This window comes from Malania oleifera, chromosome 12, assembly GCF_029873635.1.
Source record: "Malania oleifera isolate guangnan ecotype guangnan chromosome 12, ASM2987363v1, whole genome shotgun sequence".
NCBI classification, from domain to species: domain Eukaryota; kingdom Viridiplantae; phylum Streptophyta; class Magnoliopsida; order Santalales; family Ximeniaceae; genus Malania; species Malania oleifera.
This window is the reverse complement of record NC_080428.1, coordinates 40592270-40613139: the sequence shown is the minus strand read 5'-3', so window position 1 is coordinate 40613139 and position 20870 is coordinate 40592270. Positions and strand designations below refer to the sequence as shown.

The 20870-nt window shown below is 34.2% G+C and overlaps 1 protein-coding gene and 1 non-coding gene across 2 annotated transcripts; one reads left to right on the top strand and one right to left on the bottom strand.

Annotated features, from left to right (window-relative positions):
* The first annotated feature begins 3933 nt into the window (after positions 1-3933).
* On the top strand, positions 3934-4040 carry LOC131145346 (small nucleolar RNA R71). The gene has a single exon (XR_009134129.1). It is a non-coding gene; the product is annotated as a small nucleolar RNA R71 (small nucleolar RNA).
* Positions 4041-8895: 4855 nt separating this feature from the next.
* Positions 8896-18923, bottom strand: LOC131143892 (uncharacterized). Its single transcript, XM_058092251.1, has 3 exons — positions 18747-18923; positions 18473-18694; positions 8896-9183 (listed from the first exon to the last, which is right to left on the bottom strand). Exons 1-3 carry the CDS (start codon positions 18921-18923, stop codon positions 8896-8898), a joined length of 687 nt encoding a protein of 228 aa, XP_057948234.1.
* Positions 18924-20870: the final 1947 nt, after the last annotated feature.

Sequence of the window (20870 nt, the reverse complement as noted above, 5' to 3'; positions counted from 1 at the left end):
GTAAAGTATAGAAAATCGAATTACCGGTTCTCTAAAAGATAGAAATAAAGGAAAAATTTTTTAAAGAGACCATTAATTCTTCAAATAATAAATTAATTGGTTAACATTCTATAATACTATTCTAAGAATGATTATTGCGCTTACATTGTGTATGTGTTTCTCATAAAAAAAAAAAATTATATATATATATATAATTTTTTTTTATGAGAAACACATATATATATATATATATATAAATTTCTAATGTTAGATTTTTGAAAAACTTACAAAAAGTGATAAAAGGCAATGATCGATTGATTGACTAGGATAGATGATTAGGATATTGCTTGCTGGTTGAGTTGACAGATTATTTATGTTGATGCATAAATTCTGAAATGCATGATGCTTAGTTGACTAGGATGTTGCACACCGGTTAATTGAACAAATTGAGAACTGCATTTCATGTGTTCATTGAAGCTTGCACCCATTCAAGAATGGTTACTATACAACCATGCCTCATCGTACATGTGAGATAAATCAAGTACTTAAATTCAATTGATTATTAGTCTACATAGTATGACTAATAATCAATTGACCATGTTCATTATTTGTTTCATTTACGATTAGTGATGTTTGTATTTCAACCATTATTGAATGGTCCAATGTGAATAGTTTAGGAAGTTGTATTTACATTGTTGTCAGCGTTCACACTTTGTTTATTGTCATTATATATTTCGAGCGCATCTCTACTTGCACCAATCTCGTCCAGATGATGCAGGTGGCTCCTCCTCTCGTTAAATGGTATACTCAGTATGCGGTAGGAATATTTGTGTAGGGAGTTTTGAAATTGAATTGGTCTAAATTATACAATGTAATTATGCAGTTATATTTTCATATTTTATTATATGTATTGTGCATGCAATGACTTATTAGATCCAATTTTTGTAGGAATTCACATAACAATATTTTTATTGTTAGAATAGAAAAGTAAACTTAGTTGAATTTAACAACCCAAGTGTCCAAATAGGGCAAACGAGGTCCAAACTGAGCTGAGTTAGTCTTGAAACATCCATCACATCGAACTGGACATGCCGGATCTTATGGTCCCTAAAATCTCCATGCCAATTGAAAATTTCATGCTTAGAGGCGAACTTAGTACACTTAGTTGAATTTAACAACTCAAGGGTCCAATTCAGGCATACGAGGCCCAAACCGAGCTCAATCAGTCCTAACACGTCTGTTAAATCGAATTGCACATGCCGGATTTGACGGTCCCCAAAAACTCCTCCCCGATAGCTTTTTCCTCACTTAGAAGCGAAGTTGTAATAGAAGAAAAACTTAGTAAACTTAGTTCATTTTAACAGCCCAAGTGTATTGATCAGTGCAAAACTGCAAGTGCATAATATCAGAGTTTTATAATATAGTGATGTGAAGAGTATCTTTCTCCGGGATTGATGTCTTAATTTTACCAAGTGCTGAAATTGTACTAATCTTGATTTTATTTAGAAAGATTAATAATTTTAGAATGCGAAATTGAAATAACGCTACTTTAAATAAACTATTCAAGAGAAAATAAAACTAGTTGCTACATATCAAATTAATGAGGGAGAAAACTTCTACGAAACCAATTTCACCTAGTTTCTCACTATGATTTACTCATCTAGCTAATTCTACTACATTTTCTCTGTTTGTTAGAAAATCTCCAATTTTTCCAAAAGCCTCTTTCGATAGTTAATCAGAACATATTCTTATTCATTATTTAACATAAGAATATGTAAATTAATAATGCAAGAACACAAGAAGATCCTCGTTTTTTTAATGCTACATAAGCTCATACAAGTCTTTCGATCTCTATATTCACCTAGGCTGAATTATCCTAGATTTATCCTATAATTTCCCCCTTTCGGTAACAACTCATAAGACATACATCATCTAATTGATGACCAGTTAATTGAAAGCATTAAGCACAGAATAACTCAACCAAACATTAAAGAAAACTACTTCATATTAGCATCGATGAGCAAGCATAGGTTAAAAACTGGGCTAGATTGTTTCCCTGGAATACAAAAATTAGTTCATGTCAAAAATTAAATTGAACATAAACGATTTCACCAAGCTTCCTTTTATTTGGAGAGTAGAAGACAAATTAGCACCCACAGCACCGCCATCGCGCGCTGTGAACACCCCAAGCACCGTCGTTGTTTGGTGCTTTTCGGTTCATAAGAAGATTTTAATTTTTTGCATGTCATCAACCCCCCTTGCTATTCGTTTGTTGCTTTTGTCTTTAGTGCCACCTCTCAAAGATTACAAGAAAGGCTCTAAGAAAACCTCATGTTCACGGCTGCCTATAAGTCTCTCACCAAAAAGAATTTATTCAAAACCTCCCGTGTGTGTTGCGGCCTCCCTAAATCTACCTTTTATTTTTTTTTCCTTGTGTCTGCACGGCCAACCTCCAAGAAAGCTGTTCAAAGCCTCCCCACACGCTGCTATGTTGTAATTTGTTGTAAGGATTGTTCTAGGTGATCAGCTGGTACATCATTTTGAAAGGCTTTTTCTGCACCTTGCTAAATGACATCTACTGGAAAGCAAGTGCTTGGATCTTCTGGGAATCTCATGTCTTTGTAGATGTTGAACATAACCTCTTCCTTGTCCACTCTCAATGTTAACTCACCCTTTCAAACATCAATTAAAGCCCTTCCAATGGCCAAAAATGGTCGGCCAAGAATTAGTGGAACTTCTTGGTCTTCCTCCATATCTAACACCACAGAATCAGCAGGAAAAATGAATTTGTCCACCTTTACCACTTCCATGTGGATACTTGATGGATTGGTCTGCTAGTTGCAAAGAAATGTTTGTTTGTTTCATCTCTCCAAGTCCCAATTTCCTACAAACAGAAAGTGGCATAAGATTAATGCTAGCACCAAGATCACATAAAACTTTATCAAAAATGAATTTCCAATAGTGTAAGGCAAAGTAAAACTCCCTGTATCTTTTAATTTTTGAGGCAATTTCTTTTGAAGAATAGCACTCCACTCCTCAGTAAGCTTTATTGTTTCGAACTCCTCCAACCTTCTTTTCTTGGAAATGATGTCCTTCAAGAATTTGACATAATTTGGCATTTGTTGAAAGGCATCTACAAAAGGAATATTTATGTGAATTTTCTTTAAAATATCCAAAAACTTAGAAAATTTCTTATCTAATTTTTGTTTTTGAAAACGTTAAGGATAAGAAAATGAAGTAAAGAGAATAGGAGGATTTTTCGGAATGGAAATTGTTGAACGCGTGTATGTCTCTCTTGGTGTGTTATCCAAAATCTTGTCTTCAAGATTCTTCATAGTGGCTCCTATATTGTTGCAATGAATCTCGATGTTATCCAACCGTGAATCAGCCTTTTTATACCTTGCTTTTGTCTCCTCAACATATGATATCATGGCATTCTCAAGTGACATATTATTCTCACCTTGATGACTATCAAGTCCTGGAAGAGGTTGCAACACATTCCTTGTATTTCCATAAGACAAATTCTTATGATTTCGAAGCCCTAGATGGTGATATTGTGGCAAAGGATCACCACGATAATTGTAGTTCTGATTGTTGATGTATTGAACCTATTCTTGGCTTGCTCCATTGCTTGGATCTATCCTACTTGTAGCTGCCACATATTTTGCACTCTGTGGTATCCTTTAGGTTGTCAAAGCTAAAATTTGATGAGCCAAAGAAGCAACTTGAGCTGATAGTGCTGCAAATGGCTCCAATTCATAAAATCCAACAACTTTCTTAGCCATAGTTCTTTCAGTTGGTCATTGATAGTTATTTGAGACCATTTCTTCCAGGAGAGTAGTAGCACCCTCGGGTGTCTTTGACATCAAAGTTCCCCTAGATGCAGCATCAACTAAAGTTTGAGTTTGCCCTTTTAACCCATTATAGAACATCTGAATCTACAACCAATCTAGCAATCCATGTTGTGGGCAACATCGAATCAAATCCTTATACCTTTCCTAAGCTTCATAGAGTGATTCAAAATCATGTTGCTTGAATTGACCAATCTCACTCCTGAGTTGAGCTGTCTTTGCAGGCGGAAAGAATTTAGCCATAAACTTTTCTACCATGTCCTGCCAACTCATGATACTTCCCGGTTGTAGAGATTGTAGAAAACCTCTTGCCTTGTCTCTCAAAGAAAAAGGGAACAATCTTAGTCTAATGGTGTCTTCCGTAACACCATTGATCTTTATAGTGTCACAAATCTCCATAAACATCGACAGATGGATATTTGGATCATCAAGTGGTGATCCACTGAATTGGGCTTGCTGCACCACGTTGATTAATGCGGGTTTGAGCTCAAAATTGTTGGCATTAATGGGCTATCGTATGAAACCCGAATAGTTTTCATTCACAACTAGCCGTACATAATCCATCGAGGTGCGTGGGTGCACATTTTGTTGTCAGTTATCCATAACTAGTACCCTCTTTTTCCTTAGTGCTTTGAGCATTCTTTAAATCTCCGAATCAAAAGGAGTAATGTCACATGTTCTAACACTGCGCATCCAACATAAAAAACACACATGAAATAAGGAAGAAAAAAATAAAGTAAAATAAATTAAAATAAAAAGAAAAACAATAAAATAAAACAAATAAAAATAAAATTCTAAATTAAAACCAAGATAACTTTGTATCGATATTGGAAAAAATAAGAAAAACTCAATCCCCAGCAACGGCGCCAAAATCTTGATCGGTGCAAAACTGCAAGTGCACAGTATCGTAGTTTTATAACATAGTGATGTGAAGAGTATCGTCCTCAGGGATTGATGTCTTAATTTTTCCAAGTACCAAAATTGTACTAATCTTGATTTTATTTAGAAAGATTAATAATTTCAAAATGTGAAGTTGAAATAAGGCTACTTTAAATAAACTATTCAAGAGAAAATAAAACTGGTCAAGTATCAAATTAATGAGGGGGAAAACATCTAGGAAACTGATTTCACTTAGTTTCTCACTATGCTTTACTCATTTAGCTAATTCAACTTCGTTTTCTTTGTTTGTTAGCAAATCTCCATTTTTTCCAAAAGCCTCTTTCGATAGTCAATTAGAACCTATTCTTGTTTAGTATGTAACATAATAATATGCAAATTAATAACGCAAGAACACAATAAGACCCTCGTTTTTTTAATGCTACGTAAGTTCATACAAGTCTTTTGATCTCTGTATTCACCTATGCTAAATTATCCTAGATCTATCCTATAATTCCCCCTTTCGATAGAAAATCATAAGACCACCATCATCTAATTAATGGTAAGTTAATTAAAAGCATTAAACGCATAATAACTCAAACAAACATTAAAGAAAACTACTTCAGGTTAGCATGGAAGAGCAAGCGTAGGTTAAAAACTAGGCTACATCATTTTCCTAGAATACAAAAATTAGTTCATGCCAAAAATTAAATCAAACATAAACAATTTCACTATGCTTCAGCACCCACAGCACCGTCGTTGCGCGCCGCAAACACCCCAAGCACCACCGTTGTTCACCACTTTCTTACTCCTAAAAATATTTTATTCTTTCTATGCCACCACTTACCTTTGTCGCTGTCTGTGCTGACCTTCTTCCCCATAGTCTCCCAAAAGTCTCCATGCTATCTCTACAAGATTCCAAGGACTTCAAGAAAACCTCTTGCTCATGACTGCCTGTATGTCTCCCACCAAAAAGAATTTATTCAAAACCTCCTATGTGTGTTGCGGCCTCCCTAAATCTCTTTTTTATTTTTTTTTCTCATGTCCGTGCTGCCAACCTCTAGGAAAGTTGTTCATGGCCTGCCCTCTTTCAACCCTACAGTGGTTTCCTCCTAAATTAACCCTAAGTCCCTTTTTCAACATAGCCCCCCATCTTTGACTTTTCTTATCCTTTTCTTCTTTCCTTTCTTTTCCTTTCTTTCTTTCCTTTCTTTGCCTCACCCAATGCATCACCCAACACCCACTAAGAGGACCTGGTTGCATGGCCGGGTCACATCATCCTTTATTTATTATTATTATTATTATTTTCAAAAGCACACGGTCTTCCCTCCACTTTCAAGCCCGACTTTGACCTTCCTACAGCCCGTAACACTCAAAGATCAAAACATGACTGTTGTATGTATTTTATCGGCTTTCCATAGCATTTTGAATTATCTCAATCAGAGCTTGAACGAGAAAGTTATGCTTAGATTACAAAGTAATGTCAAAATAGTCCATAAAAACAATGTATGCTAATTTCATGTCTGATTTTAACCTTGATGCAACTAGTATGTCTCAAAATGCAAAACATGAACGTTGTATAGGATTCTCTTAATTTTCTATAGCATCTTGAATCATCTAAATTGGAGGTCAGATGAGAGAGTTACGCATAGATTATGAAATAGTGTTGAAAACAACATCTCTTTGCATGCATGGTGAAAGTAGAATATGATTCCCAAGAGGGGGATGAATTGGATTATTTAAAACTTTCAGGCTCCTTTTAAAACTTTTTTGTTTTAGTGCAACAACAAGAACATAATTAAATCAATCAAACCAAGACACACCACAAATTCCAATCAACCACAATATTGAAATCAATTAATCAAAATAAACAAGAACTTGATGCTTTCAGCCTTTGGTAATAGCCCTGTGATTATATGCAAGTCCTGTTTTGTTTTTTTTTATAATGCACTCTCTTAATCAAGGGTTCCGCAAATTAACCAACGTACTCCCTTGAGGGTTCCACAAAAGTTTACTTGAAACATACTTTCTAGAATCAAGAGTCTTCTATGAATATTTACTTAAGCCCTGCAATCAATCAATTTGCATCCAACAAATACAAGTAAAATGCAGAAAGTAAAGAGTAAGGAGGAGAGAAGAACACCAAGATTTTATGAGGTTCGGCTTATCCCTAGCCTACGTCCTCGCCTTTGGCAAACCACCAAAGGATTCCACTAGCTTAGTTCTTTTGCCAAGCGGAACAACACCTTTTACAACCACTCCTTCAAGTAGGCTAGAGCCCGTATCTCCAAATGATATTCCCTCATTTGGTTAACAATCCAAAAAGTCTGGAATCGTCCCATAACTACAAGAGAAACAACAAGTAGATGTGTACAAAGAGTGCTCTCACACAGAGCTGATTAGTACAATTCAAATCTATATACTTTAGAATTTAAATATCAAATTTGAAATACAATTTGAAGCTCAAGATTAGAATTCACCAAGTCCCATTTTCTCTAGATGAGAAATCAGTATGTAGAACTCAGAGATTGATGATCAACACTTTCAGAATATCAGCACTTTCAGATTACAATAGATTAAGCAAACAGTGGCTTTGAATGCAAGAGAGCTTAGAGCAAATTTTTCAATTCTTGGTATGATTCAATTTGTAAAATAATGTATTTATAGGCTAATAAAGTTAGTTTCGTGCTACCCAAGATTACTTGGAGTGTTTCCCAAGTTTTAAGAAAATTTGGAGCACAAGAAACCAATTTAAAACATTTAAAATATTTAAAAATTTTGACCATTAACAATGTTCAGACGACTGAACTATCAAGTTCAATTTTCAGAAGTTCCTTAAAGTTTTAAAAATTTTGAACTTGACACAGGGTCAGACATCTGAAGTTGGGGTTCAGACGACAAAAGGCAAGGTTCAGTCTTCTGGTAAGGTTCTGCTTGTTTCTGTGTTTCTCTAATAAATCTTCGGATGAATGAACTTATTTTTCAGTCTTCTAAAGTAATTCTTTAGATGCTTGAACTTAAACTTCAGTCTTTTGAAGTTGACTCTTCAGTCTTCTAGGCTGTGACTTCGGTCTTCTGAATAGTACAATTTTCTGGTTTTTAATTTTTTTTTTCAAAACCATTTTTTTCTCTCTTTCTTTACTCTTTTATAAAACATTTTCTATGGTTTTAAAATAGGTCTCTAAGTCCATGTATTTCTCCTAAAGGACTTCAAATGATATTTCAACAAATATTCAACTATGAAGTACTTACACTGCTCATCCTAAAACCTTATACTATAAGCTTAAAATCTTCCATGACATGGTCACTTTGAAATCCCTTGGACTTTAGCTTGAGCTGGTTTTAGATTCCTTATACATTGATCAATCTGGTGTTGCTTTAAGCTTCTCTTGGATCACTTGTTGGTGAATGTGGCTTGATGATCCATAATGATCCTTGTATTATTGTCAAACCTGAAACATCATTACTCAACCATTGCAAGTTAGATTATCCTTTGTTTGTTATCACCAAAACTAATTGAAAAGCTCGGTTAGGCCAACAATCTCCCCTTTTTTGATGATAACAAACAAGGAGCAAAGATGAGAGTTCCTTTGAAAAAGGCCCTTACAATGAGCATCCATTTAATGTTTGATAAAAGTAATGATAAAAATTTCAAGTAAACAAATAGCATATTATCCAACATGAAGTAATATTTAACAAGTATGTCACACATTATTCAATATGAATCTATTAGCTCATAAAGTATGATTTCTTACTTTCATATTTGTATAAGCTCTTTAAATTCATTCACAAGAAATGTATCACTTAAAGTATGATTTCTTATATTTGTATAACTTATTCACCTTTACTTGCTTCACTTTACAAGTTATGTGTCATATTGTGCCATATTTCACTTTAGCATATTACACTTTAGCTCATTTTGTATCATCTTTGCTAACAATTTTCTCCTCCTTTGTCATTATTCAAAAAGAAACAAGGGATAGGAAATAGAATCATATTATAATAGCAAATATGTCATTACACATAGAGGGAATTACATTCAAAAAGTATCAAGAAAAAACAACTCATAAAATAACTTCAGCTAGTCAAACAACTCAAACAGTGCCATACAACTCAAACAATTCATAATTATAACTTATATATACAACATTAGCTAGTCATCTACTCTATCTTTATTTTCTTCATCTTCCTATTCTTCTTCTTCTTCTTGACCTTCTTCTTCCTGACCTTCTTCTTGACCTTTTTCTTCTTCTTGATCTTCTTCTTCCTTATATCCTTCTTCTTCGTCCTCAATTTCTTCTTCAGAACTATCAGCTTCACTATGGAGAGTTGAGTTGATGTCCATGGGATCACCACCCCTAAAAGAATTTTCCTGATCTTCCTCAATCCGAGTTAAGCACTGATCAAGTGAGGTGACTTTCTCTTTGATACTCTGAATCCTGGATTGCACTTCAGATGAGAAAGTGGAGAAGTCTTGCTGAAAGGACAAAATCCACGAGGGTGCTTCTTGTAAAGATCCCTCATTCTGTGTAGGAGGAGGAGGAGGAGCTACTGCTGAGGCTGTTAGAGCATGCTGAGGTCTACTAGCCTTATACTACCAACCCTCACTGCCTTTGTTGTACCCCATTTGTTTTAAGATGGTAAGATTCAAAAGATCATATCAGGTTCTTTTAATGAAGAATTAGGAAGCATTTAAGATATGAAATAAGCAAGGAGAAGGGTGAGAACACCACCATAGGGGAGAAAGATGCTGGTGGATTCTAGTTTGGTCCACATCCATTTTATAATCAAGCTAGCCAAATCTAGTTTTTTTTTTTTCTTTAAGAAGACACAAAAGAACTAAACATTCCATGTATGAAAGATGATTGAACGAACCCTATTTGGGGAGAATATTATAGGAAATAATCTTATGTAGAATTTGGGCTTTTAAATTAAGTTACTTATATGACGGAGGATGCCTAAAGTATATGGATTTGCTTTCCATAACTAATGGTAGAAAGGTTTCAGGTGTAAAACCTTGTTCAAAAATCTAGGATTGAGTGAGAGTGGGACATTCAAATTCTCTTGGAGTGATTTTGAAGATAGAAGATAGTATTTTAGAATTTAAAAGAGTTTTCTTCCCCTTAACTTCAAATGAAAAAATGCCATTTTCATAAATCAAGTTTGCGTAGAATATTTTGACAAGATTAGGAAAGGTGCCTTTGGATTGCTAAACAATGAAATTATCCCATCCTATATTTTTAAATAACGGGAGAATTTCAAGAAATTCATCAGTGAAGAAGGAGATGTCTAAGACCTTACCTAGAATAGGATCAACAATGCTAAGAGAGGAACGATAACTGAGTTTGGCTTGTGGTGCAACAAGCCATTTTTCAATATTTTGGTCATCCCTTCCTAAAGAAGATCCATGATTTGCCATTTTTTTTGGTGCAAAGCATGATTGGAGTAGGCGAAAGAGCTTGATTTGAAAACCCTAGATTGTGTGAGAGTGATTTTTGAAGAGTAAATAAAGCTTTGGATTGAAGGATTTTTGGTTGAGAGTGGAAGGAAATAGAGGGAGGTAAGTTCAGGGGAGTAATGGAATAGACTTCAAATGTTTGAAATTGGGATTTTGAAGGAGTTGTTATATTTAAACTCCGTGACTTTAGAATACTGAAGATTATCTTCAGTAGTCTCAAGATTTTCAATGAATTTTAAAAGTCAGTAGCCTCCTAGATGTCTGAAGTCCAAGTTCAATCTTCTCAACCTGCAGTCTACAGTGTTAAGTCGTTTGAGGATTTAGGCTCAGATGATTGAAGTCTAGAAAAATTTCATAATTTCTTTCTAAAACACTTCTCTGCAATGTATTAATCCAAGTTCTCTCCTTATAGTTATGAATCTTTCTTCACTGAGAGGTTTTGTAAATATATATGCCCATTGATCATTTGTATTGAAAAATTCAAGTATTATATCTTCTTTTTGAACATGATCTCTTAGAAAGTGATGTCTTATATCAATGTGCTTAGTTCGTGAGTGTGAAATAGGATTTTTAGAAATTTTTATTGCACTTGTGTTGTCACACTTAATTGATATTGTTTGGTATTCAAGATTGAAGTCTTTTAGTTGTTGTTTCATATATAGTGTTTGTGCACAACAACTCCTGGTAGCTATGTATTCAGCTTTGGCTAGGGATAAAGCTACGTAATTTTGCTTCTTTGAAAACCAAGATACTAGTGAGCGTCCTATAAAGTGACAAGTGCCACTAGTACTTTTTCTATCTATTTTACATCCAGCATAATCTGTATTCGAATAGCTAATTATTTCAAAATCAATCTCCTTGGGATACCACAATCCTAAATCAAGAGTACCTACTAAGTACCTTAGTATTCTTTTAATAGTTACTTGATGAGATTCCTTTGGTGCTGATTGAAATCTAGCACACATGCATACACTAAACATGATATCGGGTCTACTAGCTGTCAAATACGGTAGGCTTCCTATCATTCCTTAATAATGTTTTGTGTCCACTGAAATTCCATTTTCATCATTATCAAGGCTTGTTTAGGTGCTCATAGGAGTTCCTATGGGTTTACTTCCTTCCATGTCAAACTTTTTGAACATATCTTTAATGTATTTTGTTTGATTTATAAAAGTTCCACTTTTGGTTTGTTTGACTTGTAACCCTAGGAAATAATTCAACTCTCCCATCATACTCATTTCGAACTCTTTTTGCATGCGATTTGCAAATTCTTTACATAATTTTTTCATTTGTAGCTCCAAAAATGATGTCATCCACATATATTTGTACTATTAGCATGTGTTTGTTTTTATTCTTTATAAATAAGGTGCTGTCAACTTTTCCTCTTGAAAAATCATTATTAAGTAGAAATTTGCTTAGTCTTTCATACCAAACTCTAGGAGCTTGTTTTAAACCATACAAGGCTTTGGTTAATCTAAATACATGATTGAGATGTTTTGTGTCTTCAAAACCTAGTGGTTGTTTTACATAAATTTCTTCATTTATATACCCATTTAAGAAAGCACTTTTTACATTCATTTGATATAACTTAAATTCCTTATGGGCTGCATAGGCTAGAAGCATTCTAATTGCTTCCATTCTAGCTACAAGGGCAAAAGTTTTATCATAATCAATACCTTCTTCTTGATTATATCCTTGAGCTACTAGTCTAGTTTTGTTTCTAATAACTATCCCATTTTCATCTTTCTTATTTCTAAAGACCCATTTAATTCCTATGATTGAATGATCTTTAGGTTCAGGCACTAATTGTCATACTTGACTTCTTTTAAATTGATTGAACTCTTCTTGCATAGCCATAATCCATGAATCATCATTTAATGCTTCTTCTATATTTTTTGGTTCATCTTGAGACAGAAATGCATAATGGTTGCATATGTTCTTCAATTATGATCTAGTGGTTACTCCTTTTGATGGTTCTCCAATAATTTGGTCTTTTGGATCATTTTTAACATACTCCATTCTTTTGGTAATTCTTGATTTTCCGTGAGTTTTTCTTGTGAAGTTTCTTCATTTTTTTCATTTATTTCTTCTTTAATTTCAATATTTTCTACATTTTGTGTGATATCTTCTTTTTCATCATTCTTGATATCATTTGCAAAGGGATTTGATTCATCAAAAGTTACATGCATTGATTCAACGATAGTAAGTGTTCTTTTATTATAGATCATATAGACTTTACTATTTGTAGTATATCCTAAGAAAATACCTTCATCTAATTTGGCATCAAATTTTCCTAAGTCATCTTTGTTATTTAGAACAAAGCACTTACACCCAAATACATGGAAGTAAGCTATGTTAGGCCTTCTATCTTTCCATAGTTCATATGATGTCTTGTTTAGGCTTCCTCTAATAAATACCCTATTTATCACCTAACAAGTTGTATTTATAGCTCCAGCCTAAAAATACTTAGGTAAATTGTTTTTATTTAGCATCGTTCTAGCCATTTCTTGAAAGGTTCTATTTTTCCTTTCAACAACTCCATTTTGTTGTGGAGTTTTAGCGCCTGAAAAATTATGATTTGTACCATGATCACTAAAAAATTATTCAACATCTTTATTTTTTAATTCTCTACCTTGGTCACTCCTAAAGTTGGTAATATTATAACCTTTCTCATTTTGAAGTTTCTTGCATAGAGTTATTAACATATCACAAGCTTCATCTTTATTGGCTAAAAACAATACCCATGTGTATTTAGAACAATCGTCAACAATCACAAAAGCACATTGTTTTCCGCCTAAGCTTTGAGTTCTAGTAGGTCCAAACAAGTCTAAGTGCATGAGTTCTAAGGGCCTACTAGTTGATATGTATTTCTTTTTTTAAAAGCTTGTCTTGACTTGACTTGTTTTCCTAATTGGCAAGCATCACAAATTTTATCTTTTATAAATTTAATATTTTGTAGGCCTTTTACTTGATTCTTCTTAGACAATTTAGATAGAAGATCCATGCTAGCATGTCCTATTCTTATGTGCCAAAGCCAATTATTTTCATTTATTGCAGCCAAGCAAGTTACATCTTGAGATATTAAATTATCAAGATTTATGCAATACACATTGTTCATTCTATGAGCTATAAATAGAATTTCATTATTCTTAAGATTTTGAATTATGCATTTGTCTTTCTTAAAGATGATTTCAAAACCTTTGTCACTAAGTTGACTAATACTTAATAGATTATGCTTCAAACCATCTTCAAACAACACATCATCAATTGTAAGTGAGGGCTCCTAACCTACTTTGTCAATTCCAACAATTTTACCTTTGGCATTGTCACTGAAGGTTAAGTATCCCCCATACTTTTTTTTTATTGTGGTGAACTTGGTTCTATCTCCTGTCATGTGTCTTGAACACCCGCTATCCAAGTACCACTTTTCCCTTGATGTTGTTGTCCTAAAGCATACCTACAATAAAGGATTTAAGGTGTTACTTTTGGAACCCATTTTTTCTTAACTTTCTTTAAATCATATCTAGTTCCATTGTTTACTTTCCATTCATTTTTAATTTTAACATATTTCTTTTTAAGTGGACAATTAAACATAATATGTCCTTTGTTCTTACACATGTAGCAAGTAGTATGTTCATGTACATTGGTAGAGGAAGTACTAGCATAATATTTGGCTTCTTTCACAAAGTATCCCATGAACAACTTCTTCTTTCTTTTATTTGTTATTCCATTATAACCAATTCCTTCTTTATTTTCATGCATCCTTTGTTGTCTAACCATTTTCTCAAAGTTTTCTTTTCCTTTTGTGAAGTTGTAGATAATTTTATCTTTATCCTCAATTGTCTTTTTAAAATCACTTATTTCTAAATCCCTCTTATTTTGATCATCTACTTGTAATTTGACTATATCTTGAGTCATATAATTTATTTTTTCTTTTAGATTTTCAATGTGGGTTTCTTTCTCTTTTTCAATAAATTTAGAGGTTTCAAGTTGTTTCATTAGTTTTTCATCTTGTTCTTTTAGAGTTATATTTATTTTATAAACTTGGATAAATCTTTCATATAAGGCAAACAACTCACCTTGAAGTTCTTTGTATGAAGGCATGTTATCACAAGATTCATCACATGATTCACTACTGGATTCTTTTAATGAGGAACAATACGAATTTACCTCTTCATTATGTGTCATGAAGCATATGTTACCTATCTCTTGCCTGCTTGTCTCATTTTTCGTTTCGCTTGAACTCGTGTCATCCCATGTTGCTTTCATAGATGTCTTCTTTTTCTTCTTTTCCTTCTTTAGCTGAGGGCAGTCCGGTTTGATATGATTTTACTTTTTGCAAAGATAACATATAGGTGGATCATTTTTATTTTTGTTTTCCTTCCTACATGTTTTACCTTTTTCAGATTTTGCTTTAATAAACTTTCTAGGGAACTTTTTTTCTTCTATAGAACTTGCCAAGTCTTTTAGTAATAAATGTCAATTCATCTTGGTCTAGATCACTTGATTCACTATCATCATCACTTGAGCTTTCATTAGCCACTTTTAAAGCAATAGACTTCTTGTGCTTAGGTTCAGGATTCGTTTCTTTCAAGGGCATTTCATAAGTGAGCAGTGAACATGAATGTTCTATTTTATGCTTTAGATACTAGTATCTTTCGTGAAGTAAGGGCATGTTAAAATGTTAAAGCAATATGGGAGAACTTGAAAAGAGATATGGAGCATCTAAGCATGAAAAGTCTATAGCTCCATGTGACTCTAGCTCAAACGGCCATAAAGGAGGTAAATCGTTCTGTAGTACATGTGATAAAATTTTCTATATATATCTATATATATAGCACTAAGTCAAAACCCATCATTTAGCATGCTCTTTATTTCAAAAAAAATCAAGAAATACTCACATCTTCGCTTGTCTTGATAAAAACGTGCTTTTTCTGTAGCACACATGATAGAATTTTCTATATATATATATATAGCACTAAGTCAAAACCTCTCATTTAGCATGTTCATTATTACAAAAAGATCAGGAAATAGCCACATCTTTGCTTGACTTTATAAAAAAGTGTTTCTTCTGTAGCACATGTGATAGAATTTTCTATATATATATATATATATATATATATATATCACTAAGTCAAAACCTATCGTTTAGCACGTTCATTATTAAAAAAAATATATATTAGGAAATAGTCACATCTTTGCTTGTCTTAATAAAAACGTGCTTTTTCTATAGTACACTTGATAGAATTTTCTATATATATATAGCACTAAGTCAAAACACACATGCATTTCATGCGTTATCTCACATTTCATGCATTACCATACTTTTCATGCATCCTCATGCATTGCACAAAAATAAAATTAAAAAAATTAAAAAAATTAAAAAAATTAAAAAACTAAAAAATTAAAAAATTAAAAAAGGGAAAAATGTAGACAAATAGCAACATATCACTGCATTCTAGCATCATAAGTTAGTAACATGCATACATATAGCAGCATATCATTACATCCTAGCATCACAAGCAATAATAGAGCACCTTTCACACTTGTCTTATTGAATAAGCTTTGAAATGATCATTTGATATCTTTGATTGAGAGATTACTGTTGTGCAAATATCTAAGCCGAGGTAGCTGACCCCAAGCATACATTGATTCACCTGGAAACTGGGGCAGTTGACCCCAAACACACATTGATTTATTTTGAAACTGAGGCAACAAATTCCAAAAAAAAAAGGATTCATTCATTGACATTCAGACCTTACCCCAAGCGCATTTTCCAAATAGAGTAACCATTTTCCAAACTTTGGTTTCACACTTTGTTGCTGGTTGAGATGGTTTGGATCATCGTATCCGCTACAATTCGGATTCTTACATTCGAAGCAAGCCATTATTGTGTCCCATGGCTCGGATCATCGTATCCACTATGGCTTAGATTATTACATTCGAAACAAGCCATCGTTGTGTCCCATGACTCGGATCATCGTATCCACTACGAGTCAGATTCTTACATTCAAAGCAATCCATCATTGTGTCCCATGGGTCGGATCATCGTATCTGCTACGGCTCGAATTCTTACATTCAAAATAAGCCATTGTTGCATCTTGTGACTTGGATCATCGTATCCGCTATGGCTCAGATTCTTACATTCGAAGCAAGCCATCATTGTGTCCCATGGCTCGGATCATCGTATCCTCTATGGCTCGGATTCTTACATTCGCATCAAACCATCTTTGTGTCCCATGGCTCAGATCATCATATCTGCTACGACTCGGATTCTTACATTCAAAGCAAGCCATCATTGTGTCCCATGGCTCAGATCATTGCATCCGTTACGTCTCAGATTCTTACATTCGAAGCAAGCCATCATCGTGTCCAATGTCTAGGATCATCATATCTGCTACGGCTCAGATTCTTACATTCAAAGCAAGCCATTGTTGTGTCTTGTGGCTCGGATCATCGTATCCACTATGGCTCAGATTCTTACATTCGAAGCAAGCCATCATTGTGTCTCATGCCTCGGATCACAACATCCGCTACGGCTCGGATTCTTGCATTCGAAGCAAGCCATCATTGTGTCTCATGGCTCGGGTCATCGTATACGCTACGACTCGGATTCTTACATTCAAAGCAAGCCATTATTGTGTCTTGTGGCTCGAATCATTGTATTTACTACGGCTCAGATTCTTACATTCGAAGCAAGCCATCATTGTGCCCCATGGTTCGGATCATCGTATCCACTGCGGCTCAGATTCTTACATTCAAAGTAAACCATCATTGTGTCCCATGGCTCGGATCATCATATCCACTACGGCTCGGATTCTTACATTTGCAGCAAGTCATCATTGTGTCCAATGGCTCAGATCATCGTATCCGCTACGACTTGAATTCTTAAATTCGCAGCAAGCCATCATTGTGCCCTATAACTCGGATCATCGTATGCGCTACGACTCGGATTCTTACATTCGAAGCAAGCCATCATTATGTCCCATGGTTCAGGTTCTTACATTCGCAGCAAGCCATCATTGTGTCCCATGGCTTGGATCATCTACGATTTAGATTCTTACATTCGAAGCAAACCATCATTGTGTCCCATAGCTCGAATCATCATATCCGCTATGGCTCGGATTCTTACATTTGCAGCAAGCCATTATTGTGTCCTATGGCTCGAATCATCGTATCCGTTTTGACTCAGATTCTTATATTCATAGCAAGTCATCATTGTTTCCTATGGCTCGGATCATCGTATCCACTACGGCTCGAATTCTTACATTCGAAGCAAGCCATCATCGTGTCCCATGGCTCGGGTCATTGTATCCACTACGGCTTGGATTCTTACATTCGCATTAAGCCATCATTGTGTTCCATGGCTTAGATCATTGTATTTGCTACGGCTCGAATTCTTACATTCGCAGCAAGTTATCCCTATGTACCTCAACTTGGATTCTTACATTCAGTGCAAGCTATTCTTGTGTACCTCAACCTGGATTCTTACATCCAGTGCGAGACAATGTTGCATACTCCTGCCTGGATTCTTACACTCAGTGCAAATCATCCCGTGTTGGCAGAAATATACAATTCTTGATTAACCTAAAAGCCATAGGGAGTTGAATGGCCTAGCTAAAATAAGTGTCTTTTATTTTCGTATGCTTACTTCTACAAAAAATGTAGGAGAGTTCCTACCGTTACATTAAAGCAACAAAACCTATAAAGAGGGGCAGTTGTAGACACCCTATTTCTACCCTAACCAGATAGAACAAGGAGTCTCTTATTATTATTATTATTATTATTATTATTATTATTATTACCTTATTTTTATTGTTATTATTATTTTACTATCATTATTATTTTTAGTATTTTTATTATCATTATTACTATTAATTTTTTAATTTTTATTATTATTTTTATTAGTATTTTTATTATCTTTATTTTATTATTACTTTACTATGATTATTTTTATTATTATTCATTATTATCTATTACTGGTAGTATTATTATTATTACTTTACTATTATTATTTTTGATATATTATTATTATTATTATTATTATTATTATTATTATTTGGTTTAGGGTTTTGGGGTAAAAGCCTATAAATAGGCTACATTCTCACTGCCCCTGGGGGGGGATTTAAAAGAAAAAAACTTAACCTTGCACGCACATAGGTCCATCTCTCTCTCTCTCTCTCTCTCTCTCTCTCTCTCTCTCTCTCTCTCTCTCGTTTCTATCTCCCCAGCATCTCTTACTCTATACCCTTCTCGTCCATCTCTCTCTCTCTCTCTCTCTCGTTTCTGTCTCCCCAGCATCTCTTACTCTATACTCTTCTCCCTCTATTTCCCCTCTTGGCTCTGCCTCTACTGCGGCCATGAAGCCCCTCTGTTCTAGCCACTCTGCACCAGCTTCTCCTGCAGCAGCCAAGAAGTTCCTCCGAGCCAACTCCCCTCTACAGCTCTGGCTATGTCTCTCACAGCAGCCACCTGCAGCCAAGGATTTCCAGCCGCCCAGCGGCCAGCAGCTCTGGAAGACCTGAACTCCCTGCCAGGCTCCCGTAACGAACCAAGTCGAATCAGCAGGTCCAGCCACTCGCCTCGCCGCCCATCATCTCCGGCAACCTTGGCTTCGTCGACACCACTTGGCCACAGAGTCCGCTCCTCTGAGCTCCGGCAGGTTGGCTACTGCTCTTCTTCACGGCTTCGTCACCGCCGTCATCTCTAACAACCACCCTCATCAACCCCCATCCACAGGTAAAATCCTTCTCCGGCATCTCCACGAGAACCCACGGTGAGTCTCCTGCCTCCCTCTGCCATATCTGCACACACACGCGCGCGCGAAAATATATATATATATATATATATATATATATATATATGGGTTCAGTTTGCATTTTATAAAGTTTAAGATTTTATTTTATTTATGCATGCTGCATATACATACACACACACACGAATATATATATATGGGTTCAGTTTGCATTTTAGACATAAAGTTTAAGTCTGTTTTTTTTTAATTTTTGCATGTTGTATATACAGACTTTAATTTATTTAAGTTTTCTTATTATTTATTTATTTTATTTTACTTGTTATTACTATACTTGTTAGATGATCAATATAGTAATATTATCTTTAGTGTTCAATATCCATTTTTAAATTTTTACAATGGTAAATATTGATTGGTTTATTTTTCTTGTGGCAGGATTTTTGGTCTCATAATATTCCTTCATGTTTAAATTTTTTATGATTTGTTCTTATACATAATATTTGTCCTTGTAATTACTGTTCATGTTCATGCCTTCCATGTAGGGTTATCATTGTTAATGTATGTTCAAGTTTAATTACTTTGAGTTTTTGTTATTATTGGCGCTGTGTTTAAATGTACATGTGCGCATATTTAAAGTGGTCATCGTGATTGTTAAATTTTACATTCCTATTAAGGTTTTTCTTTATCATCTTGGTTGCATTTAATGTTTAATATTCATATTTAGGGTTTTTCATTGTGGCTATTGTGGTTTATTCAATGTATATTTATCTATGTTTAGGGTTTATTACTTTGTCGTTATATTGTACATTAGGGTTTCAGTTTATCATTCTCATTAATAATATGATAGTTTATTATTAAGGTATTATTGTAATTCTTATTTATTATGGTAGTTTATTATTAAGGAATCATTATTAGGTAGAAAAATAGTTCACCATTATGGTATTTTATTAAGTATTGAGGTAGATTACTATTACGATATAATACTTATTGTGGTATCTTTAGTATATTAGTATTACTTATCGGAGCATTGTTAGCATATATGGTATTACTTTTTATAGTATCCTTAGTATCTTAATATATATAGTATTATGGTATTTTATTACTTATTTTGACATTCGTAATATTTTAATAGGTATGTGTTGCTTATTACCCTATTACCATATATTAAAACCTCCCGTATTAGTATTATCCTATATAAAAAAAATTTTAAAAAAAACCTGTAAGATTTCTAAAATTTGAGAGCGTATTTTCTTAAATATTTTCTTGATTATTATCCCTATGATTTTAATGAAAGGGTCGGAGCTTTAGGGCTTCACGTGTCCCGATTCTGAGGGAATATATAGTATATCTATGTATGTATTTTTGTATTATTTATTTATTTATTTATTTCGCATGTATATTGGTAAGTTCATTAATAGGGAGTAATTCTAAAGATTTTTTAGATTAACTTAGGGATAAGTCCAAATTAATTAGGTACCATTCATAAGAACGGGCGCGTAGGGGGTGCTCATACTTTCCCCTCGCGTAACCGAACTCCCGACCCCAGCTCTGGTAACGTAGGCCCATTCTGGGTAGTAATTAAGTGTTTTAACCACACTAAAAGGTTAGTGGCGACTCCGATATTCCTATTTTTCAAGAAAAATTAAAACACATTTTTATTTCGCCACCTCAACGCACCCGCGCTCCGGGACATCGCGACAAGGGAGTTTTAGCCCCATCTTTTAGATAAGAATTATAACTCACCTATCCCATGGACTCATACTTTCATTGTTTCTACTTTTTGAATTTGAAATTTATTTTGGCACCTTGAACATCATATCCTATCTCTACTGAATATCTTTGATATGAACTGTTTCGAGTACACATGAACACCATGCTTGATTTACTTCTTGACTTTTAGTGCATGTGTGTTTAGGGACATTTTACTGGTGAAATTTATATGTCTAACACTTAT

Bases quoted from the DNA above. Each gene is read 5' to 3' on its own strand.
- LOC131143892 (XM_058092251.1), bottom strand. From the start codon at position 18,923: ATGCCGGAGAAGGATTTTACCTGTGGATGGGGGTTGATGAGGGTGGTT. The intron at 18,695-18,746 runs GCGAGTGGCTGG...GGAGCCTGGCAG, and splicing joins CGGAGATGATGGGCGGCGAG to GGAGTTCAGGTCTTCCAGAG. The intron at 9,184-18,472 runs GTAAGAGATGCT...TTGTCCTTTCAG, and splicing joins TAGAGGGAGAAGAGTATAGA to CAAGACTTCTCCACTTTCTC.